General features: G+C 42.4%; 1 protein-coding gene and 1 long non-coding RNA gene across 2 annotated transcripts in view; one reads left to right on the top strand and one right to left on the bottom strand.

Moving 5' to 3' along the window:
• The window catches only part of LOC110216433 (solute carrier family 22 member 15-like), a 132,207-nt gene that overhangs the window by 35,049 nt on the left and 69,392 nt on the right, over positions 1-27,766 (top strand). The window contains exons 5-7 of the mRNA XM_078151590.1: positions 10,186-10,315; positions 14,377-14,598; positions 26,292-26,432. Of these exons, the coding sequence (XP_078007716.1) occupies positions 10,186-10,315; positions 14,377-14,598; positions 26,292-26,432 (493 nt within the window). The remainder of the gene's footprint in view (positions 1-10,185; positions 10,316-14,376; positions 14,599-26,291; positions 26,433-27,766) is intronic.
• LOC110216434 (uncharacterized) lies at positions 957-2,578 on the bottom strand. Its single transcript, XR_002326763.2, has 2 exons — positions 2,380-2,578; positions 957-1,128 (listed from the first exon to the last, which is right to left on the bottom strand). It is a non-coding gene; the product is annotated as an uncharacterized LOC110216434 (long non-coding RNA).

Genomic DNA, 27,766 nt, shown 5'->3' on the forward strand with positions numbered 1-27,766 from the left:
AATCCAGGGCCGGCGCTCTATCCACTGCGCCACCTAGCTGCCCCCATCCTTGTACCTACTACATGACCTTTAGGGTCCCTTACAGATTTAAATCTATGATCCTGAAAGTGTGTTTAATTAATTAGATTCCACAGGAGCTTATGGCTGAACCTTGGATAAACACTGTCATCTCCCTGAGTAATCTGTTCAGGCTAAACGTCCAAAGTTCCTTCAATCACTCCCTCTATGACATGGGTTGAAGACCCTTCACTGTGTTGGTAGCCTTCCTCTACATGCTCTCCTGCTTGCCAATGGCCTTCCTAGACTGAGACCCACAGAGCTGAACCCAGTGCCTCAGATGTGGCAGACCAAGGCAGAGGGTTGAGAAAAGATGGCCTCCTCAGCTCTGGACATCAAACTGATCCTGAGGAAACCCAAGATCATGTTAACCTTTTTGACTGCTGTGTCCTACTGTTGACTCCTAGTGAACTTACAATCCATTGTTAGAGAGCAGAAAGCAACAGAACTTGCCTGAATACTAGATGTGAAAATGCCCAAGTTGCCTGTTTTTTAGGCCTTTTAGATGTGGGGTCATGGGCTGAAATGTTCTGTGGTTTAATATTTTTTCACATGTTTTCCCCCTCTTTTTTTTTTTTTTGCCTATTTCCTGTCTGCAACCAGAGTTGTTCCAAGGAGACCAGTAGAAATTATTCCTTAATTTTTTTTTTCCTTTTGGGGAAGATGGTTGGGTGTGCATTCTAAACTCTACAATTCAATATGTGAATCCTTCACCCTACTAAACGATTACTGACTGGCTCATGGCCCAAAGCAAGACCCGAACCAATAATTCCTTCTTTGTTTTCAATGTTCCCTTCCCTACCCCAATGGTTATCCTCATTTGAAAGAGGTTCTTTTAAGCATTTTTAGTTAGTTGTGCACATTTGTTGTTTAACTGACTTCCTGGGCTTTGATCCAGCTCAGCTTAACTTTGTTTATTGGGTCCCAGAGTCTTCTTTTGAAATGAATGACTTTAACAACATTCTGATTTTGGGGTACCCTCTTCAAGTGTCATCTGGCCCAAACCATTTCCATATTTCACTCGTTCTCAACTTCAACAGCTCTCTCCTCACCAAGTTCCAATCACTTTCCCTAAAAAAGAAAGAAAAGTTTTTTCCATTTTACCTATTTTTGAACTTAATTATATGTGTAAATCATCCCACCCCACGCATTCAGCACATTTGTCAGCTTTTGCTTAAAACGTTCCCTCTTCCTTACCCAGAGGCTGATGTTTTCCCTTTTTTTCTCTCTTAATCTCTGGTTCATTTGTAACCTCAGAAAAATCTTATGGTTAGACTGTAAACTCCCAGGGGGCAGGGACTCTATCATTTTCCTTTGCCTTCTTCCTAGCACATAGGATATAGGTGCTTGATTAGAGCAGACACTTAAATGTTGGCATGAACAATAGCTAGCATTTATACAATGTTTTAAGATGTGCAAAGCACTTTACAAATGTGATCTCAATTGACCCTCACAACACCGTTGGGAGACAAGTGCTAATATCCCCATTTTAACACATGGGGAAACAGAAATGGAGGTTAATTGACTTGCCCAGGGTCACATAGCTAATAAATGTCTGAACTTAGATTTGAACGCAGGTCTATAGGGTTAGGTTCAATGCTCTGTCCCTTCACCATCTATCTGCCTCTGTGAATTACTGAAGATAAAAGAGTGCTCAAAGTAGTTAAACTTCCCCAATTTTCTAAATATTAGAGTTTTTGACATTTTAGTTTGGTATTTAATACTTCCTGCTATTTCTTCCATCCCAAATATATTTTCTTTTTTCAGTAAGAAAGGCAGTGGAGCATAATGGATAGAGAGCTGCTTTTGGAGTTGACCTAAATAGTAAGCCATCTCAGGAGACAGCAACAGCAACCACAGTGGTGAGCAAAGCAGGTTCTTCCAAGAGCAGAACTAGGTCAGAAGCTATAGAAAGCAGGGCTCCTGTGCTTAAAATAAAGGGATTCCCAGACAGTGTGGGTGCCATGTCTTCTGTGGTGAGTGGGTGGAAAGCTAGGGAGTATTCCAATGTTAGGAGCCTCTTGGCGCTTTCCAATCTATGCTTGGGGAATCCGACAGACCATGAGGGCTTGGGTCGGGAGATTAAATCCTGGGATTATATTTCAGTGGGCTAAAGTTAATCCTAGTCAACCCTGTTGTTTCATTATGCTTCTATTAATGTAGTTAACTATTTTTTCTTACTATACATGGAGGCTTGAGTAATTAGGAAACAACAGAGAATAGGATGAAAGGGAGTTTTCTAAATAAGATGGGAGAGTCAAATTCTTGATCTGATCAGATGATCCACACCCAGCTTCAAACGAAGGAAAGAATAGTACTTACTGACAAGGGCTTGGAGCAAGAAGTGGGTGACAGAAAGGAGGCCCTGTGGCTTACTCCGAAGTGACTTCCGGTGCTGGGTGGCGCACAGGGCATGTAGGCTGAGTGGTGGGTCTGACGGCAGCTGTGCTGCTACCGGCTGCTACATGGGATCAGGGACAGGTCACAGGGCTTCTTATCTGTCATGCCACTTTTGGATAGCTCTAATTATTCCATCAACTCCAAATTTGCCACTGTTCAAAGTCTACCATTTGCTTCTGGTTTTACCCTCTGAGACTGAGGCTTCCACATGGAAGCCCTTTGAATACTTGAGGACAGTTATTCTGTCCCCCCTCCAGCCTTTTCTACTACAGGCCAAACCTTCCTAGACCTTTCAACCAATCCTCTCCTCCATCCTCACCCCTACACACCCCTTTCGACCTTTGGCTGTAGGCACAGTAAACATATCAATTGCTCCTGGAAGGCTGTACCTGTTGACTGCTCTCTGGATCAACTCATCATCCCTGTGATTTCCATGACATTCCTTTCCCTGGCCACCATTTCACCTTACATGTTACCTCCTCTTATCAGAAACATAAGTTCCCTGAGGGCAGGAGCTCTCTCATTCATAGTAATAAATGCTTTTATTATTAACTAATTAAAATTAATCAATGCTTTTACATTCATGTATGAATTTAGGGCCCTTCACCATTCTGTTTACCCAGCCATGAACATTTGCTCGTCGGTCAACACCCCTCCTAAAATGAATACAGTATTCCAGGGTTTGTGTGAGAAGAGTACAGACTGAGGGACTGTCACCTCCTTATGCCTAGCTGCCATGTTTCCATTAATGATTGTCATTGAATAAAGACAGTGCCCATAATAATGAAACCCACGAAGGTATAAAGTACATGGGGTGGCTAAGGCACTTAGGGTTCAATCCGTGTAACTGCTTTACATGTAGTATAACACAAAGAGACAGTTATAATGGAATCATTGAATGGTAAGCCAAACCTTGGGAGTCTACTTCCTTGAATTGAAATGCATGATATAAGAGGTACGTCAACCTGATTTCCCAGCATCATTTAATTTCCTATGAAAATCATTTAATCTTTTTCTTGAAAAAGGTATTTAATGATATATTTTTTTACAGTGTGAAAAAAGGGAGAGCATTTTAATACTATCGTGGCTTACCGTAGCTCATGATTTTGCAATTCAGAGAACAAAGTTGGATAGGGAGTCCTCAAGTTACCAATAGTTTGTGTTGTCCAAGATGGCTTATAAAGGTAGTTCCATGGAACTGGGAAACACACGTTTCCTATAGAAGCATAATTACAAGTGATGGTTAGGTTCCCAGGCTAGCCTATGTAACTATTAAACCCACAATGGAGCTTATTTACCATATAGCAAGGAAAAGTACAAGGAGTCAATTCAAATCAGTCCCAAAAATATTGATTAAGTACTTATTACATGAAAGGCACTCCATTAGTGTTGGAGATACAGAGAAAAATTGAAAACAGGCATGGCCTCAAGCAGCTTATACTCTGTTGGAAGGGAAATGAGAAAATAATCATAAATATTATAACAGATATTTCTATATTTCTTAAAAGCTTGCAAAACAATTTGCATACATTATGTTATTTCAGCCTCACCACATGTACTATAGATATTATTATTCCCATTTTACAAATGGGGAAACTGAGACTTAAATAGGATAAGAGGTTTACCCATGATCATAGAGCAAATAAGTATCTGAGGTAGGATTTGTGGCCCCTTTCTTACTGACTGAGGCAAGATTTGAACCCAGGTTTCTTGACTTCAAGTTCAGTGCTCTATCCTCTATGCCACACGGCATAACATATGTGCTTTTATGCTTGTGTCAGCACTGCTGACCCACCCCACCCCAATTCTCTTTTTATAAAATACCTTTATTTCAATGTTTTGCTGTTGCACATGTGTCTGGTTCTCCTGGGTGAGCAGAAGTACAGATTTTGATCTCTACGCCAGGCAAAGTAAGATATAGGTGGCTCTCAGAGGAGTGAGAAGGTCAGGTGAGCTGGTCAAAGGGCACCGAGGGGGTCAGTCAGCAGGCCTTAGTGTGGAATCATGTCAGTTGGCACTCTAATTAGGCCTGCTGATTCTAAAGTACCCCCCAAAGGAGGTCAGAGGTCTGTCCTGCTGTGGATAACGTGCCAACAAGGCCACCCAGAGGTTCAATTGGCCTGCCTGGGTGTGGGGAACAGCGTAGTCCCAGTAAGAGATTACAGGGCACAAGTTTCTCCAGTCAGAAGTCCTCCATCTGTCAGCGACATCAAGTGCTCAAAGTGACAGAAAATAACTGTTGGAACAAAATCATAGATTCAAAGATGAAAGAGACTGTCAGGTTATCTAGGCCAACTCATTCATTTAATGGAGACCTGCGTTAGTAATTAAATAAAATAAAATTTTAAAAACAGTTTTCATGTTCTTTTAAATGTACTTATTCTCTTTTCTCCAGTCCCCCAGTCACTAACTTAGTTCAGGCCCTCATTACCTCTGAGCTGGACTATCGCAATGGTCTCCTATTTGGTCTCCCTGCCTCCAGCCTCTCTTCCCTCCAATCCATCCTCTACGCAGCTGCCTGTCCTGACCTTGTCATTCCCCTGCTCCTTGAGCTTCTGGTTAGTTTCTCTTCCTAAGTATCTCCCTCCCCACCCCAATCTATTCTTCACTTAGCTGTTAAAGGGATTTTCTGAAGGTGTAGGTCTGACCATGTCACTGTCTCCAGTTAATAAAGTCCATTGGCTCACTGTTACATCTGGGATCAAATATGAAATTCTTTATTTGGTATTTAAAGCCCTTTGCAACCTGGCCCCTTCCTCCTTTTTCAAATTCTTTCTCTTCCTCCCCTCCACACCTTTGGCATCTATCTACAATGGCCTACGTGTAGTTCCTTGCAAACAATGCTGTAGCCTAGGTCTCTGTGTCTTTGCATCGGCCATCCCCATGCCTGGAATGCTCTTGCTCCTAGCTTTTAGCTTCCCTGGCTTCCTTGCAGATTCAGCTTAAAGCCCATCTCCTGAGGTGGTCCTCTCCTCAGCTACCAGTGCTTTCCTCTCTCCTATTCTGTATATATCTTGTGTGCCCCTAGTAATTACCATGGGGTCCCCCGCCATTAGAATGGGAGCTCCTCATTGCGTCTGGAAAAACCATAAAACAAACAAACAAACAAAAAACCCCCCAAAAACAAAAAACCAGAATGTACGTATTCTTTTGTCTGGCATTTAAAACACTTAACAATCTGGCCCAGTTTCCTCTTATTCCTTGTCATGTGCTCTACGCACCAGCCACAGTGGAACCTCGTCTATGGTATTTTATCTCCCACCTCTGTGGTTTGGTTACAGACCGTGCCCCATGGTTAGGGTGCCCGCCTTCCTCTCCTGTGCCTCTTAGACTCTTGGGTTCCATTTAAAGCTTAATTTCAATGCACCTGCTCCACAGGAGATCTTTTCCGAGTCTCTCAAGTGTTAGCACTATACGTCCTTCTCCCCTCATTACTTTGTACTTGTTTGGTCCATTTTTTGCACAATGTGTTTGTGTAGGTACATAAACAGAGCAGAATCTCCTTGAGGGAAGGCTGCTTTCCTTTTTTTTCTTTGTCTCCCCAGAGCCTATCAGAGAACTTGGAGATGAGCATGAGCTTTCTAAGCTGAGTGAATGGTAGTGCTTCAGAATGGGCAGGCTTAATGAGCGGATGATCAGGAGGTGGGTGGAGACTTGTGGAGATGCTGAAGCATCTTGGATGCCCACCTTGGCTTTGGTCATGTGCTTTTCCTTTTCATGTATCACTGGTGCAACTTCTCTGCTTCTCAGCCACAATTAGAGTAGTTTGGGGGGCTATCCATGGAATAGAGAGGGGTAAAAGGAGATTTTCTTGTGCCGACTGAGCAAGATTCAGGAGATAAAAGGGGAGACTGAAGGGCCTTAAAAAGAATTTCAGAGACAAGAGGTAGAATACCAGATCTAGAGCGAGAGGTCCCGGGTTCAGATCCCAGCTTTGATACTTCCTGTCCGTGCAGTCTAGGGTAAGTCAGTTTGCCTCTCTGCCTCAGTTTCCTCATCGTGAAGTTAGAGGGTTGGATTGAACGACCTCTAAAACCCCCTTTCAATTCTAAATCTGAGATTTTAACACTATCAACTTACCTGTGAGACAGTAATCTTATAATTCCATGACACCAAAGTTTTACCTGTGAGACAGTGTCACCTAGAGAATTAAGAGGACGAGACTGGCAATTTCCTTTTTTTTTTTTTAATTTTATTAATTTATTTTGATTTATCAACAATCACTTCCATATGCTTTTGAGTTGAAAATTTTTCTCCCCCTTCCTGCCCCCCACCCTCTTCAAGACAGTGCACAATCTGATATAGGCTTTACATTTACATACCCATTAAACATATTTTCACATTAGTGAAGTTGTAAGTAAAAATTAAAACCAATAGGAGGAACCATCAGAAAGATGAAACAAAACTCAACAGAAGGTAAAAATAAGTGATAGCGATTTGACTTCCATAGTTCTTTCCTTGGATGTGGATAGCATTTTCCATCATGAGACCTTTGGAGACGTCTTAGATCCTTGTATTGCTGAGAAGGGTTAAGTCCATCAGGGAGGAGGGGTTTAAGGAAGATCTGGATGGGAGCGGCCAGTAAGCTGGGATGAACAGAATGCCAGGGACCTGGACCATGTGGCTAAGGGAGAATGGAATCTAGATAGATTTAAGGGTGGGAAGTGGCCAGGGGCAATTGGAAGGTAATAGAATGGAATTGGAAGATTGGGTGTAGGGGTGTTGAAAGGCCAGCTGAGTAGATTACAGCCTCTGGCAAATGCAGATGCCCTACACTTTGGGAAAAGTGCAGGGATTTTCTTTTTTGGAGTCCAGATCCCAAAGACATGGTCTTTTCCTTTTAGGGGTTCAGATCCCATCCTCATCAATAGGGCATATTAAACAATTGTTCTGTGACTCTCCTCATGGAACCTGTGATTTCCCAGGCCTCCTTGGCCAACTCTCGCCTCTACGTATTGTCTTCCCTTAGTAGGATGTTAGTTCCTTGAGATCAGGGACTATTTTGTTTGTTTGTTTGTTTTTATCCCCACCCCTCAGCAAAGTGCTTGGAACATGGCAAATGCTCAATGAATGATTTTTCATTTATTCATTCATTCACTTGTTTATTCATTAATTAAAGAGAAGTTAAAGATGGATTTTTATTCAACTTTATAAGTCAAGAAGATTATCCTGGGAGTACTTCAGAATCCGGGACATAAGGAGATTTGTGAAAAGATCATTATGGAGGATATGGGGGATATGGAATGAGAGACCACCTGAGTGGGGCATCCATTTACACTCCCAAGATGCTCAAATTATAGGAACATGTCAGAGGTGGTAGATATTGAAGAACAGCTGATGATATAGCTAACATTGATAGATTTTAAGGCTTGCCAAGGACTCTGCCTGTATTATCTCGTGTGACCCTTACAACAAGCCTATGAAATAGCTGGCATCATTATCCCAATCACATAAACTGAGAGAGGAAACTCAGAGGGGTCAGATGACTTGGCCAGGGCCTCAAGGCTAGTAAGTATCTGAGGCAGGATTTGAACCCCAGAATTTGACTCCAAGCCTAGCATCTTTTTATGGGCGGTGCCATCAACAGCCAGTAGGACTTGGAGTCAGGAAGACCTAGTTGAAATCCCACCTACTTCACTCACCCACTCTGAGCTGTCATCTGGGAACCTACCTCACAGGGTCATTATAAGGATCCGATGAGATAAGATATTTGGAAACTCTGAAGCACTATATAGATACTAATATGGAGGTAAAAAAAACCCCTTGCTCAGAACCATCCTGTCCCTTAGAGAGGCCCATATTTCCTTCCCTGACAATGAGCTCTTGCCTGCTGAGCTAATAATACATCCTCTTCCTTTCCAGTCATGAGGACCATTTTGCTCTTTGGGATAGCAGAGGCTTCATTTTTTTTTAATGCTGTACATGACTGATTTCTTTTGCTTAATCCCTCCATACACAGCCCTGGTTTGCTCTGGCTTGGGAAGGGAGTTTTTTTTTTATTTTTTTCAGTGGATTGCTTGTCTTCAGCAGTTAATTTAAAGCATCCTTCCGTTGAGTTAAGGCTTCTGGCTGGGCTAATAACCTTGCAAGGTAATTGAGGTGTCCTTTCTTTTCTCTTCTTCTGCCTCTTCTGATCATGTGACTCTCCCAGCTCTGAGTCCTCTGAGTCCTTTGCCCTTCTCTCTGCTTGAACCTCCCACAGAGCAGCAAATTAATATCCCATGAAGCTCATAAAATCTAGAACAATAAAAGCACAAAATCAAATCCTCATGGCTTCCCCTAAGAAAAGCTGTAGGGCATGGCTGATTTCTGGGTTTTGTATACAAAGAATAAATCATATTGAAGGCTGATGAATGACCTCAGAGCAAGGGTGCAGACATGCATTCTCCCACGATCCCCATGAGGTCAGAGCAGGCAGTTGTAACAATCCCTATCTTAGGGAGGACGTGGACTTCTTAGGTGCTGCCTTGAAGCAATTCAGTTCAGTGAACACTGATTAAGCCCCTGCTGTGTGCTAGTCCTGTGCTAGGCTCTGAGCGCTTTCTTCCAAGGCCATAGTCTGTGTGACCATGGCAGGAACCCATTGTGAGCTTGAGCAAGCAGCCGCTTAACTTTCCTTATCCTCAGTTTCTCCATCTGCAAAATGAAGGAGTTGTGTTAGATCATCCCTAAGGACCCTTCCAGCTATGATCCTATGAATCTATTCCTCCCCAAATAAGTATGCCTCGTTTAAAAGAGCTACTTATTTCCAATTGTATTTTAGTCCTTGTCTTTTCTATTTGTTTTATTGGTACCTTTTGTAAATATCGTATTCTCTTCCTGTTTTACCCTCCTCCTCACCACTGAACCTTCCTTATAACACACAAAAATGTAGTTAAGCAGATGTAACCAACATAGCTACTGTGTCTGGTAGTACTTGGTCCATAATAAATGCTTAATAAGCTCTCTCTCTCTCTTTCTCTCTGTCTCTGTTTCTCAGTTTCTCCCCCTCCTCTCTCTCCCTCCCTCTCCCCCCCCCTTCTTTCTCTCTCTCCCTCTTTCTAACATTCTGCATCTGCTGTCTCTGGCTTCTGGCCAGAAAAAACTCATTATGATTTCATTAGTATGAAGCCAATTCTTGATGCTTTTTAATCAGACCTTTGATTTCAGTAGTCTAGCAAACTCCTGGTGAAGAATCTCTCTTTGTAGACACAAATCAGTAACTGTTCTATAGTGTATAGTCTTGGTCTTATAGTCCTCCCCATGATGCTGAGAAATTGGATGGCTGTCCGGGCTCACACAGCCACTATGTAGGAGAAGAAGGAAGGAAGGGCGTCTGTCCCCATAGGCTGAGACTCATCTGTCCAATTTTGCAGAGTTTAGCTGCTGTTACTTTCATGGATGGTAGTTAACTGTGTATGTTCTCCTGGTTCTGTTTACTTTGTTCTATACCAGTTCATACAGGCCTTCCTACACTTCTCTGAATTCAGGGGATCACAGATTTAGAGCTGAAGGGACAGCAAAGGTTATCTGGCTCAGTGCTTTATGTTACATTGCTCTCAAGGTGCATTTCGATTCCATTATGTTCATGCATCAAAATTTGTTCAGCCATTCTGCAATAGATGGACATCCACTTTGTTTCTAGTTTTTTGTTTTCACACAAAGGCCTTATTGCCCCTTCATGTAGCTTTCCTCCAGTATGTTAAGATGAGCTTGGGGTCTACTGTTTTCATTTTATTTCGTTTTCAGGTTCATTGGCCAACATGACATTTGTGGCTGGCATCACGTTCTATGCTGTGTTGGGGTACTGCATCAGGGACTGGCGCACCTTGGCCTTCGTCTCAAATTCTCCCGGGGCTTTCTTCTTTCTCCTTTCCTAGTAAGTTGTTGGAAGGCTTTTCACGGAAGAAGCCAAAGTATAATCCTACATCCTCTGATTCTTGATTCTGTTTATTTTTAAAATGGAAGGTATATGGACAATGTAGGGCTGCAATGATGAATGGGGAGCACTCTGGGAAAGCTGGCTCCCTCAACTCCACATAGTTGCCACATTGCCCTGAGAGGCTTGCTGTGTCCAGGATATGATTCCTTTAAGATCAAAGCATCCAAGGCCACAGTTCATTTTAGTTCAGCAAACATTTATTATGTACCTACTATGTGCCTTGGAACTAGGGACAAAAAGATGAAATTCAATCTATTAAATTAAATCTATGGGAGTCTAATGGGAATCTAAGGGAATCTAAGATCGCCAAGGGAAATAGTAAAGGGAGAGAAGAAAAGAGTGTCCAGGACAGAGTATTGGGCACAGTGTGTACCCACAGTTAGTGGGCAAGACCTGGATGAAGATCTAGCAAAGGAGATTGAGGAAAGGTCTGATAGGGAGGAGAACCTGGGGAGAACAGTGTCATGAAAACCTAAAGAGAAGAGAGTAGCAAAGAGAAGAGAGTCATCAACAGTGTCAAAGGTCAAGAAGGATGAAGACTGAGAAAAGGTCAGTGGATTTGTTAATTAAGAGATCACTGGCAACTTTGGGAAGAGCAATTTCAATTGAATGTTGAGAATGGAGAGAGTTAAAAAGAGAGTGAAAGACATAGAGGCACAGCCTTCTGGGGGAGTTTAGTCACAAAAGGGAGGAGAGATACAGGATGGTAGTTAAAAGGAATGGATGGACCAAGTGAGGATTTTTTGAGGTTAGGGAACATGGGTATGCTTGTGGAAAGAAGGGAAACAACCAGTCAATAAGAAGAGATTGAAGATTAGTGAGTAGGGATGATAGAGGGGAGTCTGCTAGAGAAGATGGATGGAGTGGGATCACTTGGGCAGTGGGTTAGCACTGACAAGGAGAAGGGTCATCTCTTCACAAGAGACAAGAGTGAAGGAGGAGACAGAGCTAGAAGGCACCTAAATGATGTGTGATAAGGAAAAAGAGATGAAGAGGGAGTTCTTGGCAAACAGCCTCAGTTTTGTGGCAAAGTTCTCATCGGAAGGGTTTGGCTAAGGTGCTGTGACGAGTGTGATAGGGAATTAATTAGTGGATTATAAAAAAAGATTGCTTTGCTTCAATGAGGGGCCTGGTTGAGATGATATAACATAAATTTGTAGTGGACCCGAGCAGCACAGTTTCAGGATTTTTTTCAGCTTCAATCTGCAGCACTTGAGTAGGAATGAAGGCAGGGGATGATAGGACTTATCCAAAGCTAAGGTTGGGCAGGACAAAATTTTTGATAGGACAAGAGGACAAGGGATTTGAAAGAAGACAATGAAGAGTTGAAATGATTCAGCAGTGGTTCAAGATGGGGAAGGGAAAAGAAGTGTAGCTAGTGCCGGGGTAATGGCCTAAGAAGGAACTGAAGGGTGAAGGGATTGGTGATCACAGTGACAATAAAGAAAGGTCTTTGATGCAGTTTAGAGGTTCAGAGGTGCTGGGAACCCAATAATATCACAACATACGGGTCCTGCCTGCAAGAATTCGACCCAAGCCTTCTTTCAGCCAAAGACAAGGTTTATTAGAACATGCATCATATTGGACAGACTCTTAAGGAGTCTGAACATTAGTAAGCTATTGGCTAGATTATAAGAATCTAAGCCTCTTAATGGAGACAAGATGGACCTTATATACAGAAAGACTGTGGAAGGGATCTAGGAGCAGCCAAGTAGTCCATGAGGTAATAGAATTACCAAGGGTGGGAAGTAGCCTGGGGCCATAGGGAGGCAAGACAATGGAGGGGAGGCAAACGACAGAGATTTGGCCATGTGGGAAAGTCCAGGGTTTTTCCTTTCTGGGGTCTAGATCCCAATCCCATCAGCTTGAAGTTGCAAGACAGAGGCTTGTACAGCAAAATGCAAGAGGATGGGTAGAGATGTTCCTTATGATGGTATGTGTTCTGTTATCCCCTCACAGTGAGAGCTGAAGGTCTTCAAATAATTTCCTTTTCATTGAGAAGGAATATGTCTTCATGGCCACCCTCCTAAGGTACATGTTAAAGACACTGTGGCAGTCACCATTCTCCCTGTTTGCAACTGCAGCTGTCTACCTCCTTGCCCTGGCTGCTGAAATACTCAAAGTGTCCCCCTGCCCCAGAGGTGGGCACTTGAGATCCAGGAGCACAAATAGCGAGGCAGAATTGCCAAGACTTGCTCTAGCTGGGACACAAATAAAAATCAATTGTAAATTTGTAATAAATAATTTTTAGATTCACTCTAGAAGAGGCCTTTGACAATTAATGGGGATATCTGCTCTAAAGATCCTTGGGAATTTCTGAAACTTTTAATGTTTCCTCCATTGGTCTCATTCCTCACCTTTTCCCAGGAGCCTGTGGGCTCAAAGAGAGGATGGAAATAGGGGACCAGTTCCATATGTAAATCTCCTTCTCTTGTTCCTCTTCTCAGCATTACAGAATCATGAGTTCAGAGACCCCTTGGTCCAACCCCCTGATCTGACAGAGGAAGAGCAGAAGGATCAGAAAGGGTAAGTGATTTGCCCAAGATCATGCATGTATTAGAGGCAGGATTTGAATCCAAGCGTTCAGTAAAAGGCCCTCAGTGAATGGCTATTCCTTCAAAGTCACAGGATCACAATTAGTCAGTCAATGAATATAAAGTGCCTACTACTTGCTTGGCACTGTGCTAAGTGCTGAGGATATAAAGAGACAAAAGATAGTCCCTGCCCTCAAGGAGCTTAAAGATCTAAGAAGTGATTTCTGAGTTATCTCGCCCAACCCTCTCATTTTATAGATGAGGAAACTGAGGCACAGAGGTTAAGTGACTTACCCAAGGTAGGAAGTCACAGAAATGGATCTGAACTCCAGTCCTCTTTCCACTATACTAAGTATACTGATGGGTTAGAGGGAGATTCCCCCACTTTGTGTTCCATTCCCCCGCCCCCCCCAATTAGACCTTGAGTAAAATTGATGTGAAGTACTTCTGGTGAGCAAACTCCTTCTATTAGCATCTTCTTTGCAATTAATGGTTGTAGAAAGTTGCCTTGGGCACTAAAAGCTTAAGTGACTTTGCTAGACTTCTATAGCCTGTGGCAGAGGGAGGATTTGAACCCAGGTTTTCCAGTCTCCAAGTCCAGCCATCCATACATTTGCCACAATACCTTTCCTACTTGGATATCTTTTCCATATTGGAGGACATCCAAGGTCTTTTTATTGATGGAGATGCTAGTGTAGGACTACAAAAATAAGACAGGACAAGACAGTGCCCTCGAGCTTACAGGATGGGGGAAGGTCCCTCCATCCAGCATCAGAGAGCTGGGCTTCAAAGGCAGCCTCTTGCTTCCTGCCTGTGTGACCTTCTGCTTCAGTTTCCTCCTTGGTTAAGTGAAAGGGTTTGCACAGTGCCTGGCACATAGTAGGTGCTTCATAAATGTTCATTGAATGACTAGTTGACTGAAGTTTCTTCCTACTTTACAGCTCTTATCCCAGAATCTGAAGCTCAGACCCTTTAACAACTAAGACCCTTTTATGTGATTGAGATAGAGAAGCCTTGTTTACAGATGGCTCTGGAGGGGATAGTTTAGGACAGAGCTCAGCAATGGAAACTTCCCAGGTTACAAGGCAGGGTCCCCTTTGTATCTTGTTGCTGGGTTTCCAGATCTGGCAGTGACCCTGAATGGCATGGGTCCTTGTTTATTTTCCCATGATGGAGCAGAAAGCCAAAATGTCCTTGAACATTGACTTGATTTTGAAACAGTGGGACAGACAAGCTATAGCTGTTGCTTAGCACTGCCTTGAAATTGGAAATAGCTGATTATTCTGCTGGCTCTGGAAACCAGCTGAGCCCTCCCTCTGTACTCCAGGCCTGAAAATGCAGGCATGATGACCTTATAAGCTTATGCCTCTAATGGATTTAAGAAAGAGAAAAGGGAGGCTCTGAGGATATTGTGTCTGGCTGCAATGAGTTTTCATGGTCTTGTCCTTTTCTTTTTTTTGGCAGCCTGCTCCCTGAATCACCAAGGTGGCTGCATTCCCAAGGGGCTGTGGAAAAAGCTGAGGCCATAATGCACTACATAGCTTGTGGTAATGGAAAAGAGGGACTGAGGATAAAATTGAAACCCCTTGGAGGGTCAGAGAAAAGCCAGGACTCAGCACCTGGGGTTCTCAACCTCGTGACACACCCAGTCCTGCGCTGGTGCACCGTCATCCTCCTGTATGTTTGGTAAGTGAGGAGGAGAAGGCCCAACTGACAGAGGCTGGCTTGGTCAGGCTTGGAGAATGGGCCAACTGCCTGCTGTTTGGACACACATTTAGAAAGAGGGTTTTCAATAAAAAGTGGTCCCATTGGTTGATTGTTTCTGGAATAAATGATTTTTTTTTTCAATTCTATGATTGCATCACTATAGGAGATTCCTAGTGTGGAGACTTCCTCCATTGATGCAATTTAGGAACACCTCTAAAGTTGATATTCTTGGAGAGTTGGGTAAGACACTAAGAGATGATGTAATTGGTCGAAAGGCACACAACTAGCATGCTTCAGAGGCAGGACTCAAACCTGAGTCTTCTTGACTCCAAGGCCATCCTTTTCTCTATTACACCATGCTGCCTTGCCCTCAGGGAGCTTCCGTTCTGTTGACATCTAGGAGCATCTCCTTTGTCAGATAGCTAGGTACAGAGAAGAGACTGCTAGCTTTGTCCAGTTTCTCACTGAAGGCCCATCTCTTCTTTTCTTACTTTTTATAGTAACCTGCTTTGCTCAGAGATTTTTCACTGGTCCCTTTAGGGACGTAAACAAGCCTACAACCTCTGGCCTCCTTTCAAGGCTGTGATTATTTTGAATGGAGATGTAAACGAATGCTTGGCCTTGGAGTTTTTGCTCAATAACTTTGAAGCCAAGGGTGTGGTGGATGACACAGTGGCTTACCTTATCCAGCTTGGATGCAGAGCTCGATCATGGGTGATAGTGAGGATAAACCTCACTGTAAGAAGCCCCCATGGGCACCATCCCATCAATCAACTAACAGGCATTTATTAAGCACTTACAATGTGATGAGCACTGTGCTAATGATACATATCTTTTGTCTGTTTGTTTTTCATGAGGCAATTGGGGTTAAGTGACTTGCCCAGGGTCACACAGCTAGTAACTGTTAAGTGTCTGAGGCTGGATGTGAACTCAGGTCCTCCTGACTCCAGGGCCAGTACTCTATCTACTGAGCCACCTAGCTGCCCCGATACATATCTTTTGGAGCCCAACACCATCCATGCTTGGAAAACAGATGAGCTAGAGTGTGTGTGTGTCTGTGTGTCTGTGTGTGACAATTAACCACAGGGCTTATTTTAAAGGATAGTTCACTTTCACAGGTTTTATAAGATTTAGAGCTAGGGGCCTGTAAGGATCCTCAGCTTTTGATATTCCCTGAGTCATAGCTAATGGGGTATAGGCCCAAGCCAAGACCTTTACCCCTTACCCCAAAAAGAATTTGGGTTCCATTTGTCTAAGGGATTTTCCTTGAGTTCTCCCACTTGATCAAGGAGGTCTCTGGCATTCCCCTGAGGATACAGTCCCATCAACTGGCCTTTTGTTATAGCCTATGCCCAATCTCCCAATTCTGTTACCCTTAACCTAGTCTAGCCCTTAATTGTCTTACCTCCCTTGGGCCCCTAGCTACTTCATACCCTTGACCCTATCTAGACCCTGTTCTCTGCCTCCCAGTCACTCCCATCAAGATCCTTCCTAGATCCTTCCCACAGTCTTTCTGTATAGAAGGTCCATCTTGTCTCCAAAAAGGTGCTGAGATTCCTTAAGAACCTAGCCAATAGCTCACAAGTGTTCAGATTCCTTAAGAGTCTGGTCAATATGGCAGATCCTTAATAAACTTTGTCTTTGGCTGAAAGAAGTCCTGGGTCTAATTCATTTGGGCAAGACCCACATGTCATGATTTCGGGGTCCAGCACCCCTAAACTTCTAGACCTCATCAATAGCCATATAACATCACCAAGAATATCAGTGTTAAAAAGGTGGGCTTTGGCAGTACAGAGTGATTTGGGATTCTTGAACTTACTGCATGTTCTCATAAGTTTACAAAATGCTTCCTGAGCTCAGATTATTTAAGAGTCTAGCCAAAGGCTCAGATTCTTAAGATCTGACCCGCTTGCATTAGTGATACAAATACTTAGATTCCTTAAGAGTCTGCCCAATATGATGGATATTCTAATAAACCTTGTCTTTGGCTGAAAGAAGGTTTGGGTTGAATTCATTCAGACAGGACTCATGTATTGTGATTTTGGGGTTCCAGCACCCCTAAACCCCTAAGCCTCAGCATTGTAGTAGCCCGTTTGGGGAAGCTGCCTAGCCCCAAGTTCCAAGGCCATCTCGCGCTTGGCCTGACGCTCTCAGGGTCTCGGTACACCTTCCATAGCATAGAGGACAAGGATGGATGCCCTATCCAGAAGTGTATGCCCAATTCTGTCCATTCTCTCAGTGTCAGGGAACTGGGGAAACTGAAGGTGCTTTTTGGTTCCCTGAGGCTTACTTGCTCCCTTCACTTTACACCCCTGAATTTTTCATAGAGGTCACAGGAAAAAGTTAGAATAGCTAAAAACATGTTAGCAGATTCTGGAGGTTTTGTGATTATTAAGGAATTTTGAAACACCTCCTTACAACCCTGGTCACTCCCTTCTCCTACTCCCTTCCCTTGATTCAAGAGGGTATCTGTTAATCCCTCTCATGGGAGAAGAGAGTTTCACCCTTCCCCCCTTTCCACTCTGAATTCACCCTCTACCGCATGGGCCCCACTGGCAATGGCCTTGGGCCCTGGGGCAACCTTTGCTTAGGAAGCATTACCCAGGTTCAGCACATCCTCCTCAAGGTGAAGAAGCTAGCCTCCAAACTGGGGTAAGCACGCTCTTTTAAAGTTTTAGTTTTAACTGTTAATAATGAGATGTTGATTCTCTGTGTAAAGTAATTTGGAAGTGCATTTAGCAAAACTGAAGTCACCTGATTGCTAATGGGTTTGTTTCAAGTTTCAAACTGGTGAACTTCTTGTATCAGTTATGTCAAGCAACTTTTCATAATTTGGTTACAGCTAAAACAATCTACCTATTGTTAGTTATTGTTTTAATGTGTAAACTTGCCAAAAAGCTTGTCTGGGTTTTGACTTGCTGAGAATTTGCAGGTATATAGAAATAATCTCTTAATGACTGGCTTTTTACACCAAGACGAATTTAAATTTGAGATGTAAATCCTGGAAAAGTTTTCCCTAAGCTGTGATTAGTGAAATTTGCTGTTTGAGGTAAAAGCTCATGGATTTTATTTTGAGTTGTCTGGTGGATCATAATAATCCATCAATACTCAGTAGTCAATAATCCACCATCTGAGAGAAATGCCATAGGCTACTCAGAGAGAATCTGATACTGGTAGGAAGTAGGCATCAGGAAAAGCTGAGAGGACAATGTTAGCCCCAGTCTTAGATGGGATCCTCCTGGCTCAGTTTCCCCATTATGTTCCTTTGAAAAAGAATGTTACCCACCTGGCTATTCCCAAGTCTGGCTGTGAGGTGGATTTGATACTGCATGGTCAGAAAACTGAATTATCTGAATCTAAACAGAGCTCAGGATGTTTTATCCTGTCATATTTGGGCCCTAAATCTAGTGCCTGCTTTATCTTTTTAGAGCAAATTTCTATAATCAGAGCAAGTGGTCAGTAAAAGATCAATGCAAGTGTGTGAGATCTTGCTGTTTTGACCTGAATATGTAGTCATTCAATACCCCCAAATAACTGAAATTAATAACAGGGTTAAGTGCCTACTATGTACAAAGCACAGTGTTATAACTAAATTAAGTCAGAAACATCTTTGAGTTTGGTTTAGGGAGGAAAATTTCAGTGATAATTGAAGTGACAGTTAGTCTTCAGTATTCATTTATGTAACTATTGAACCTAGGGATGGGAAAACTTCTACGGACAAAAGTGTTACTTAAACTTTAGAAAAAGTAACAAGATCAGATAATCCTGCAGGTCAAAGGTAAATGATTTCAATGGGGCTCTTACACTTTTACTTCTCCCCACATCTGGGCCCTGCAGTCTTTTCTGTCAGATGTGTGTCTTCCAGACTACAGGCCATTCACCTACAGTTGGTAGCAAACAGTGGGTACCAGCCAATGTCCCCACACATCATCTCCTGGATGCAGCCTGTGCTGGGTGCCAGTCAACCTCCTCTTTGGGACCCCCTTGAGGCAAGGATAGCTCTGTGCCCCTTGCCAGCAGGAAGCAGTTTCAGAAGACGAGACCTTCGCCCCTTACACCAAAAGAATTTGGGTCCCATTTGTTTGAGGGGGGAATGATGGGGATGGGATATGAACCCTTAAAAGGAAAAGATCATGTCTTTGGGGATCTGGACCCCAAAAAGGAAAAGCCCTGGACTTTTCCACCTGGCCAAATCTCTGGTGTTCACCTGAGGCTATAATCCTATCAATTGGCCTTTCATTGTGGCTAAACCCAATCTCCCAATTCTGTTCTGTTACCTCCTAATTGCCCCTGGCCACTTCCTACCCTTGACCCTATCTAGACCCCATTCTCAACCTCTCAGTCACTCCCATCAAGATCCTTCCTAGATCCTCCTACAGTCTTTCTGTATATAAGGTCCATCTCGTCTCCATTAAGATGCTCAGATTCTTTAAGAGTCTAGCCAAAGGTTCAAATTCTTAAGATCTGATCCACTAGCATTAGTGATACAAATGCTTAGATTCCTTAAGTCTACCCAATATGACAGATGTTCTAATAAACCTTGTCTCTGGCTGAAAAAAACAAAACAAAACAAAAAACCACAGCTCCTCCGTTGTGAGCTTATATCACAGTCTAATGGAATATAGAACATCTAAATAACCAGGTACGTAACAAATAAGTACCAAGTTGATTGGAGATGATCTGAAAAGAGAAGTCCTTAGTATCTGGGGAACTGGGAAAGGCCTCCTGCAGCAGGTGGACTTTGAGCTAAGGCTTGAAAGAATCCAGGGAAATGAGGAGGCAGAGGTGATAAGGGTGAATGTTTCTGACCTGGGGCACAGCCAGGGCAAAGGCGTGGAATTGGAGAGGGAGATAGACAACAGCAAGGACCCCATTGGAGTTGGACCTATAGTTTGTGCAGAGGGAGTGAAATATAAGGAGACTGGAAAGATAGCAAGGGCCAGGTTGTGAAGGGCTTTCAGTGCCAAAGAGGACTTTTTCTTGAATTCTGGAGGTAATAGGGAGCCAGTGGAGCTCATGAAACAGAAGAGTTATGTGGTCAGACTTGTGCTTTAGAAAAATCACCATGGTAAAAAAATAAAAAAGACCATTAGGCCCATTTTTTACAGGTGGAGACACTGAGGTACATACAAGTGAAATGACTTGCCCTAGGTCACAGAGCAAATAGATATCCAAGCTGAGAACTGGAAAACCCAAATTATGCTGGGGCCGACTTAACTTAATGCTATTCCTTTGACTCGGTCAGTAAGGGCTTACTAAGGGCCTACTATGTGTCAGGCACTGAGCTAAGTGCTAACTCATAAACACTAATTATTTACTGCGCACATGACTTCCCTTGGGACAAGATGGAAGAACATGATTAAAAGTACTGCTGTATACAAAATAATCATCTACTGATGACATTAGTCTCAATTCCACTGGATTCTCACTGTAAATCTTTCAAGCAGAGATTAGATGTCTAGAGGCAGCTGGATAGAGTTCTAGATAGAGTTCTGGAACTGGAGTCAGGAATATTTGAGGTCAAATCAAGCCTCAGACACACAGTTATATAAGCCTGGACAAAGTCATGTAACTTTGGTCTGCCTCAGTTTTCTCATTTGTCAAAATGGGGATAATATCACTTACCTCTCAAGGTTATTGTGGTGATCAAATGAGATAATATTTATAAAGAGCTTTGTATACCAGGAAGTGCTACATAATGCTAGCTGTTTTTATTATTATTATTAATATTATTATCGTGGAAGGGGTCACAGCCTCTGAGGTCCCTCCCAACTCAGAGGTACATGTAAGGTGCTAAATTTTCCCAGGTCCTCATAATTATTAGCATTATATCCTTGAAATTACTTTGGTTAGAGGTTGTGCCTGCTTTTCTGTCTATATATTATTGTCCCTTATCCCACCTTCCCCCTCTACTTCCACCTCTATAGAATGTAAGCTCCTTGAAGGCAGGGCCTATTTCATTTTTGTCATTGTCTCGCAGGCACCTTACGTAGGGTCTTCTTATATATAGTTAAGAAGTTAATTAATTCTTGTTGAATTGAAGTTAAAAAAATTCACGAAGTGCCTACTATGTACAAAGCACAGTGTTATAACTAAAGCCAGGGCAGTGGGAAATAACAATTAGTGGGTTCATTAAAACAGGCCTTTGATGGCTTCTCTTGTTGGAAGTTGTACAGTCCCCTTGACGTAGTAGCTACCAAGTGAATATTTCCTTCCTTCCTTCCTTCCTTCCTTCCTTCCTTCCTTCCTTCCTTCAACAAGTAGTTTCTTGAATTATGCAGAGTAATAGCCCGTGGGCTTAAGCCAGATTTTGTTCCTGGATTAAAAGTGCTAATGCTGAAAAAATTTCTTGAGAATGTTTCCCTCATATTCAGCTTGTGAAATATAAATACTGCCCATTAGGATCAATGGGGAGGAAGCAAATGGAATCCTGGATTGGGAGTCAAAGGACCTATCTTTAAATCCCACCTCCACCATTTACTATCTATGTGATCTTGGGCAAATCATGTCTTTTCCATCAACTTCAGTTTCCTTTTCTGTAAAATGTAAAAAACTCCATTTTATTTCTGAAGACTGTGATCCCTTGGAACTCAACACAGTTGTAGAAATTATTATTTTATTTTTTTGAGGCAATCAGGGTTAAGTGACTTGTCCAGGGTCATACAGTTAGTAAGTATCTGAGTCCAGATTTGAACTCAGGTCCTAACTGGCCCTCAGTTATACAAATTCCAAATCATTGTTCTTTATCAATAAGGATTCTATTACATTGTAAATTCCTGTAGGGCCTACCACAATGCTCTGCACAAACCATGTGGTATTGAATGAATGAATGGATATGGCAGATGGGAAAAGTTATTATGGAAGTAAACACAGAACCCTAATGAAGGGAAGTTGAGATGATACTAACTATTCTGCTTTTTGGCACGGGTAGGGGAAAAGAGAGAGAGGGAGGAGAAGGAAAGAGAGAGAACACCCCAAGATACCTGGCTAAGTCCCTCATCTGGTGCATGAAGTCCTCTCCATCCCATGCTACGATTTCCTCTTCATGATATCTAGCCTGATGGAGAGTCTTAGGAAGTTCCTTACCAGCTGTGATTCTTTTTATTTTAAAACTATTTAGATTTGCATTGTTATCTGTTGTTGTTATTTTTCAGTTGTATCCAACTCTGTGACTCTGTTTGGGGTTTTCTTGGCAAAGATTCTAGAGTGATTTGCTATTTCCTTCTCCAGTTCATTTTGCAGATGAGGAAACAGGCAAATAGGGTTAAGTGACTTGCCCAGGGTCATACAACTAGTAAGTATCTGAGGCCAGATTTGAACTCAGGTCTTCCTGACTCCAGGTGTTCTATGCACTATGATGCCGCCTAGCTGCCCCTTCATTGGGCATAAAAAGGAGACTGTAAAAATTTGACTCTATGAATGAAAAGTTTCAAAAAGTTGAAGGAAACAATTTATCCTGTTCAGCTTTTCTTAGGATCAATTTCAGCTCATTTCAAATCCGTTCCTTAGCCTAAGCCTATGAAGATTTAAAGTAATGTTCATGTATATTCTTAGATTTGTGGATAATCTTGAGAATAAATAGCTACTAATAGAAATAACAACTCTTCCCACTTGGGGTCTTCACTAGTCAGCTTTTAAGAACAACGTCTCCTCCTCGCCCCAAGTTGTCATTGCGTCTCTTTGGTGAGACCCATCTTCTCTCTCCCTGCCCTTCAATGATGCTGTCTTAGTGATTCAGTGATTTTGAAAGTATAAACAGACTAGTTCTGAATAATTTCTATGGCTAGAGGGACAAGATTTGTCTGGGGTGAGAGTCAGTGTGTGTGTGTGTGTGTGTGTGTGTGTGTGTGTGTGTGTGTGTGTGTAAGTAGATTATCCCTATCTGGAAAATGCAATGATGCCTTGTTTTTCTGGTATAAACTCTTTTTGGGGACTCCTGGCTCCTCGCAATGGTGAGTTACCATGTTGTTCTTCCCACCTAATTGCCTGGATTCCATCTAGAAAATAGGGCAGTAGGGATACAAAGGAAGGGAAGACAAGGGGGAAGGGCATGCCCATAGGCAGCCCACCCAGCTGCCTTGATGAGGCAGACTGATGTTTATAATGAGGATTCTGAGCTGTTAGTGTGGTGTAGGAGAAAGAGTTTTGGGGTAAGAGTCAAGAGAGCAGAGCTGGTACTGAGTCTTGACTTAGATCCTTACTACCTGTGTGACCAGGAGCAAATCACTTACTCTTGCAGTCTCAGCTTCTCATCTGACCTGCTATTACATTCTAAGGCCATTTGCCTACTGATATGGGCATAAGGAAGGGAATAAGTATCTGTATAGTGTCTATTCTATGCTAGGCACTGTGCTAAGCACTTTTCACAAATATCATCTAATTTGATCCTTGAAACAACCCTGCAAAGTGGGTGTTGCTATTGTCTTCAACTTACAGTTGAGCAAACTGAGGCAAATAGAGTCAAGTGACTTGCCTGGGCCCACACAGCTAGTGTTTGAGGGGAGATTTGAACTCGGGTCTTCTGTCTGCTGTGCCAGTGATATGTCCTCCACAACCTTAGGCACTACTGTCTGACCTGCTGGTCTACCCTAAAGACCCCTGAGCCTTGCCATCTTCCTTCTTCTTAAGGGGTCCTGGGCCTTGCCATCTATACTATACCTGCGCTCTTCTATATATGTTGTTTCTTCCTTTAGAATATGAGCTCCTTCAGAGCAGGGACTGTCTCATGTTAAAAATTCACATTCCCCGTGTTTAGGACAGTGCTTGGCACATAGTAAGGATTTTATAAATGTTTATTCATTCAATCATTCCTCAGTCCTGTAATTCAATGATTTCCTCAAGACCTATTGAATTATGTAGGAATATTTACCCTCCAACTAGATAATCTAAGATGGCTGTGCCTTTTGAGTTAGTTTTTGCTTTTTTATGCTTTTTCCTTTACTCCTAGCTATCATTTCTCACAGTTTTCAAAGTTCCAGCCTCCAGCAGCACCCTCCTGAACTCTCCTTTGAAAATCCTATAGAATGAGAAACTATTAGATTTGTACTTAAAATAAGAGTCAGAAGAGGCTCTGAGTGAGGTTTTCTCAAAGTACAATATATGGACTTATTATAGAATTTTGAGCTGCACGAGACCTTAGAAATCGTCTAGTCTACTCTCTTATTTTGCAGATGAGGAAACTGAGGCTTGGGTTGGAGGGAGGGATGAAAGGAATTGCCCAAAGTCACATGGGTAAGCAATTGGGAGGATTAGGATTTGAAGCTGAGTCATTTTATTCCTAATCCAGAGTCTTTTGTCATACACTGCGTTCCTTGTATTTTGCAGTATGCATTTGGGTATCTTAGGGACTTCTTTGCTTCCCCCATGTTTTTCAGTCATGCTTTGAGAGGCTGAAAGGTGAGCACTGGATAAGTAGGGCATTACTGTTCTATTTCTTTGTGCTTTTAATTCATTCTAAGGACTTATCACTGTCCTTCCTCTTTCTCTCTGTTCCTTTCAGCGCCTGGAATGCTCAAGCATCACAGTTTTTTGGATACTGGGGGAAATCAGGCTAGATTAGAGGGAAGGAGAAAGATGATGACCACTTTTTTTCTTTTTTGGTGAGGCAATCAGGGTTAAGTGACTTGCCCAGGGTCAGACAGCTAGTACATGTCAAGTGTCTAAGGCTGGGTTTGAACTCAGGTCCTCCTGACTCCAAGGCCAGAGCTCTATCTCTCGTGCCACCTAGCTGCCCCGACAACTCATATTCTTACAGCATTTGAGAGTTTCCAAAGAACTTTCTTCAATAAAACCCTTTGAGGTAGATAGTATGTTGTTGTTGTTATTATTATTATTATTTATTATTCCCCTTTTACAGAAATGGACCTGAGTTTCCCAGAGGTTAAGTATGCTATGGCATAGTAATGATAATAGCTAGCATTTGTACAGTACTTTAAGGTTTGTACAATATTTTACAAATGTTATCTCATTTAATCCTCATAATAACCATGTGAGGCAGGTGCTACCATCGTTCCTACTTTAATGAAGTCACACTTTACAGATGTGGAAACAGACTGAGAGAGGTTAAGTGACTTACCCAGGGTCATGTGGTTAATAAGTATCTGAGGCAGGATTTGAATTCAGATCTTCCTAATTCTAAGTCCATCACACTCTCCACTGTCCCACTTGCTTGCCCTGTCTGTAAGAAAAGGGCCAGGAGTACTAATGGTTGGAATGAGCTTAGGTTGGCAAGAAAATCCAAGGATAAAAACCAAGGGTTAAAAAAAAAAGCTATATTGGGGAAAAGAAGAAGATCCAAGAGAAAACAACTCTTGTTGCTTAGGATGGAGGGGATGATGGTAATTGAGGAGAGAGGTGATCAGCTCTAATTTTCCTTCCGTCTTCTCTGCCAAGTGCAAAGAACTTTGACCTGGAAAGACTAGCACCAAAATGGCTCGTGAGAGTTCCTACCCAAGATAAGTAAAGCAATGACAAGGAAGCACTTACCTGCCTTTGATCAGTCAAGCAACTAAGCAACATTTATTAAATACCTGCTATGTAACAAACACAAGCCACCTGCCCCGGATGAGCTGCATCCTTGGGTACCAACAGAACTGGAAGATGTAGTTGTTGAGAAAATGTCAATGGTCTTTGGAAGATCTTAGGGAAGAGGAGAGGTCTTGAGTAATGGCCCTGATTTTCAACAAAGGGAAGAAATTAGAATCTGCAGACAACAGGCCAGGGAGCTTGACTTCTCTTCCTGGGAAAATTCTAGAGTATATTGTTAAAGGCACAGTTGGGGAACATTAATCAAGAAATGGAAGCGGCAATCGCAAAGAATGAGCATGGCTTCATCAAGAAAACTTCGTGCCAGACCAACTTTGTTTCCTTTTTCGATAGTGTTACTAACTCAGGAGATCAGATGTAGAATTAATAAAAGTGTTTGACAAAGTCTTTCATGCTAGGTTCATGCTAGGCTTGAGGAAAAGATGGATCAGTGTGGACTAGAAGATGGCATAATTTGATGAACATGGAATTTGCTGAATGACTTTGGCCAAAAAGTAGCTCAGTGTTGGCTTGGAAGGGGAGCTGCAGTGACTTACCTTTGGTCTGGTGGTTTTTGGTGTTTTTTGATGAGGCAATCGGGGTTAAGTGACTTCCCAGGGTCACACAGCCAGTAAGTTTCAGGTGCCTGAATCCAGATTTGAACTCAGGTCCTCCTGACTCCAAGGCCAGAGCTCTATCTATTGGGCCAACTAGCTGCCCCTCTGTCTAGTGTTTTTGTCATGACTGGGATGAAGGCATTTATGAAGGCATTCATAGCACACTCACCAAGTTTTCAGATGTCTAAAAGTTGTGAGGGGTGGCTAAGACATTAGATGATGGCGTCAGGATTCAAAAAGACCTCAGCAGGCTAGAATGTGGGGCTGACTTTGCTAAGATAACATTTAATCAGGACAGATGTAAGGTCTTATCCTAGGATACAAAAAGCCAATTTCACAACTGCAAGGTAGAGGAGGTGTGGCTAAAAATAGCCATTGATCTGAAAAAGATCTAGAGGGCTTAGTGGACTGGAGAGCCCAGTGTGAAGCAGCAGGGTAATATAGTGACAAAAAAGAGAATATAGTTTAGATTCAATATGGGGAGCATATGATCAATACTAAATTGATATTAACCTTAATGGATATTTTCAGGTATGTGTGTAGCCTGGTATACTATGGCCTTACTTTGAATGCTGGTGAGCTCAAAGGAAATCTGTACCTGAATATAGCTTTGTATGGTCTGGTGGAAGTCCCAGCATGCCCTCTGTGCATATACTTCATTGAGAAGCCCTGGTATGTATTATTTTGCATGGCTGATTTTCTCTCATAGCTTTATAAAAATGATTGTCTGAAATCTGAGCTTCTCTAAACTCAGAGCATTTTTCTATTCCAAAGTAACCCATTCCCAGTTCACAAGAAATGATAAATCAGTTCATCTCAAAAAACATAGATTAGGTACCTACTACGTGCAGGGAAGTGTGCCAGGCACCGGAATACCAAGACAAAGTGAGACACTCTGCCCTATAGGAGCTCCCATTCTAAGAGGGGGGAAATTGCCACATCCACAGGTAAGAAAGCCAAGGATTTTGAGAAGGCTGAGAGTTCAGTAACAGAGGAATCAGGGAAGTCTTCATGTAAGACATGTCAACAGAGAGTAAATTATCTTAATTTTGACCAAACAAGGGAATATTATGAACTTGTTTGTGCATATATGGGACTGCAAGACTTTCAAAGAGTTAGCCCACTTAGAAGGTGAGTCATTTGCAAACCTTTTTATATGCTAAACTTAGAACTGACAAGTTCTTAATGGCAGTAAGTGCTTAAATGAAGCTGGGATGTGATTGGCAATATTCTCTCACTAGATTTACGTAAAGCCTCCAGGAACCCAGATTTGGAGGCTGAAGGGACCTTAGACACCATCTAATCTAATCTCTACATTTTAGAGATGACACACAGATTGAGTGACTTGTCCCAGGTCTCATAGGTAATGAGTGACAAAGAACACAGATTTAAACTCAGGGCCTCCACTCCAAATTCAGTACTCTTTCAAGTGATTTTGCCAAGGTCCAGCTGTCAGAGCGCAGAATCTAATATAGGCTTTCTAATTCTTACTTCCTGCATAGCTGTTAACATCATCTAGGCATTTTTTAGCTGTGGGACCTTTGACTCTCAGGCTCAGTTTCCTCATCTGTAAAACATCATAGTAATTGTAGTACTCACAGTGTGGTTGTGAGGCTTGAATGGGATGGGCTTTGTAGATCTTTGAATTCTTTATTAAGTATCAGTCAGTCAATAAGCATTTATTTATTTATTTATTTTTGTTTTCTTTTGTTTGGCTAGGCAATGGGGGTAAGTGACTTGCCCAGGGTCTGAGGCCGGATTTGAACTCAGGTCCTGCTGAATCCAGGGCTGGTCCTCTATCCACTGCACCACCTAGCTGCCCCCCCCCATAAATGTTTATTAAGCACCTCCTGTGTTCTAAGGGTTTTTTTGATACTTTAATTAATTTTGAATTATTAACAATCACTTCCATAAGTTTTTGAGTTTAAAATTTTTCTCCCCCTCCTTCCCTACCTCCCTCCTCAAGATGGTGCACAATCTGTTATAGGCTATACGTATACATTCCT

Source organism: Phascolarctos cinereus, unplaced genomic scaffold (assembly GCF_003287225.1).
Source record: "Phascolarctos cinereus isolate Bilbo 61053 unplaced genomic scaffold, phaCin_HiC Scaffold_3;HRSCAF=262, whole genome shotgun sequence".
NCBI lineage: Eukaryota > Metazoa > Chordata > Mammalia > Diprotodontia > Phascolarctidae > Phascolarctos > Phascolarctos cinereus.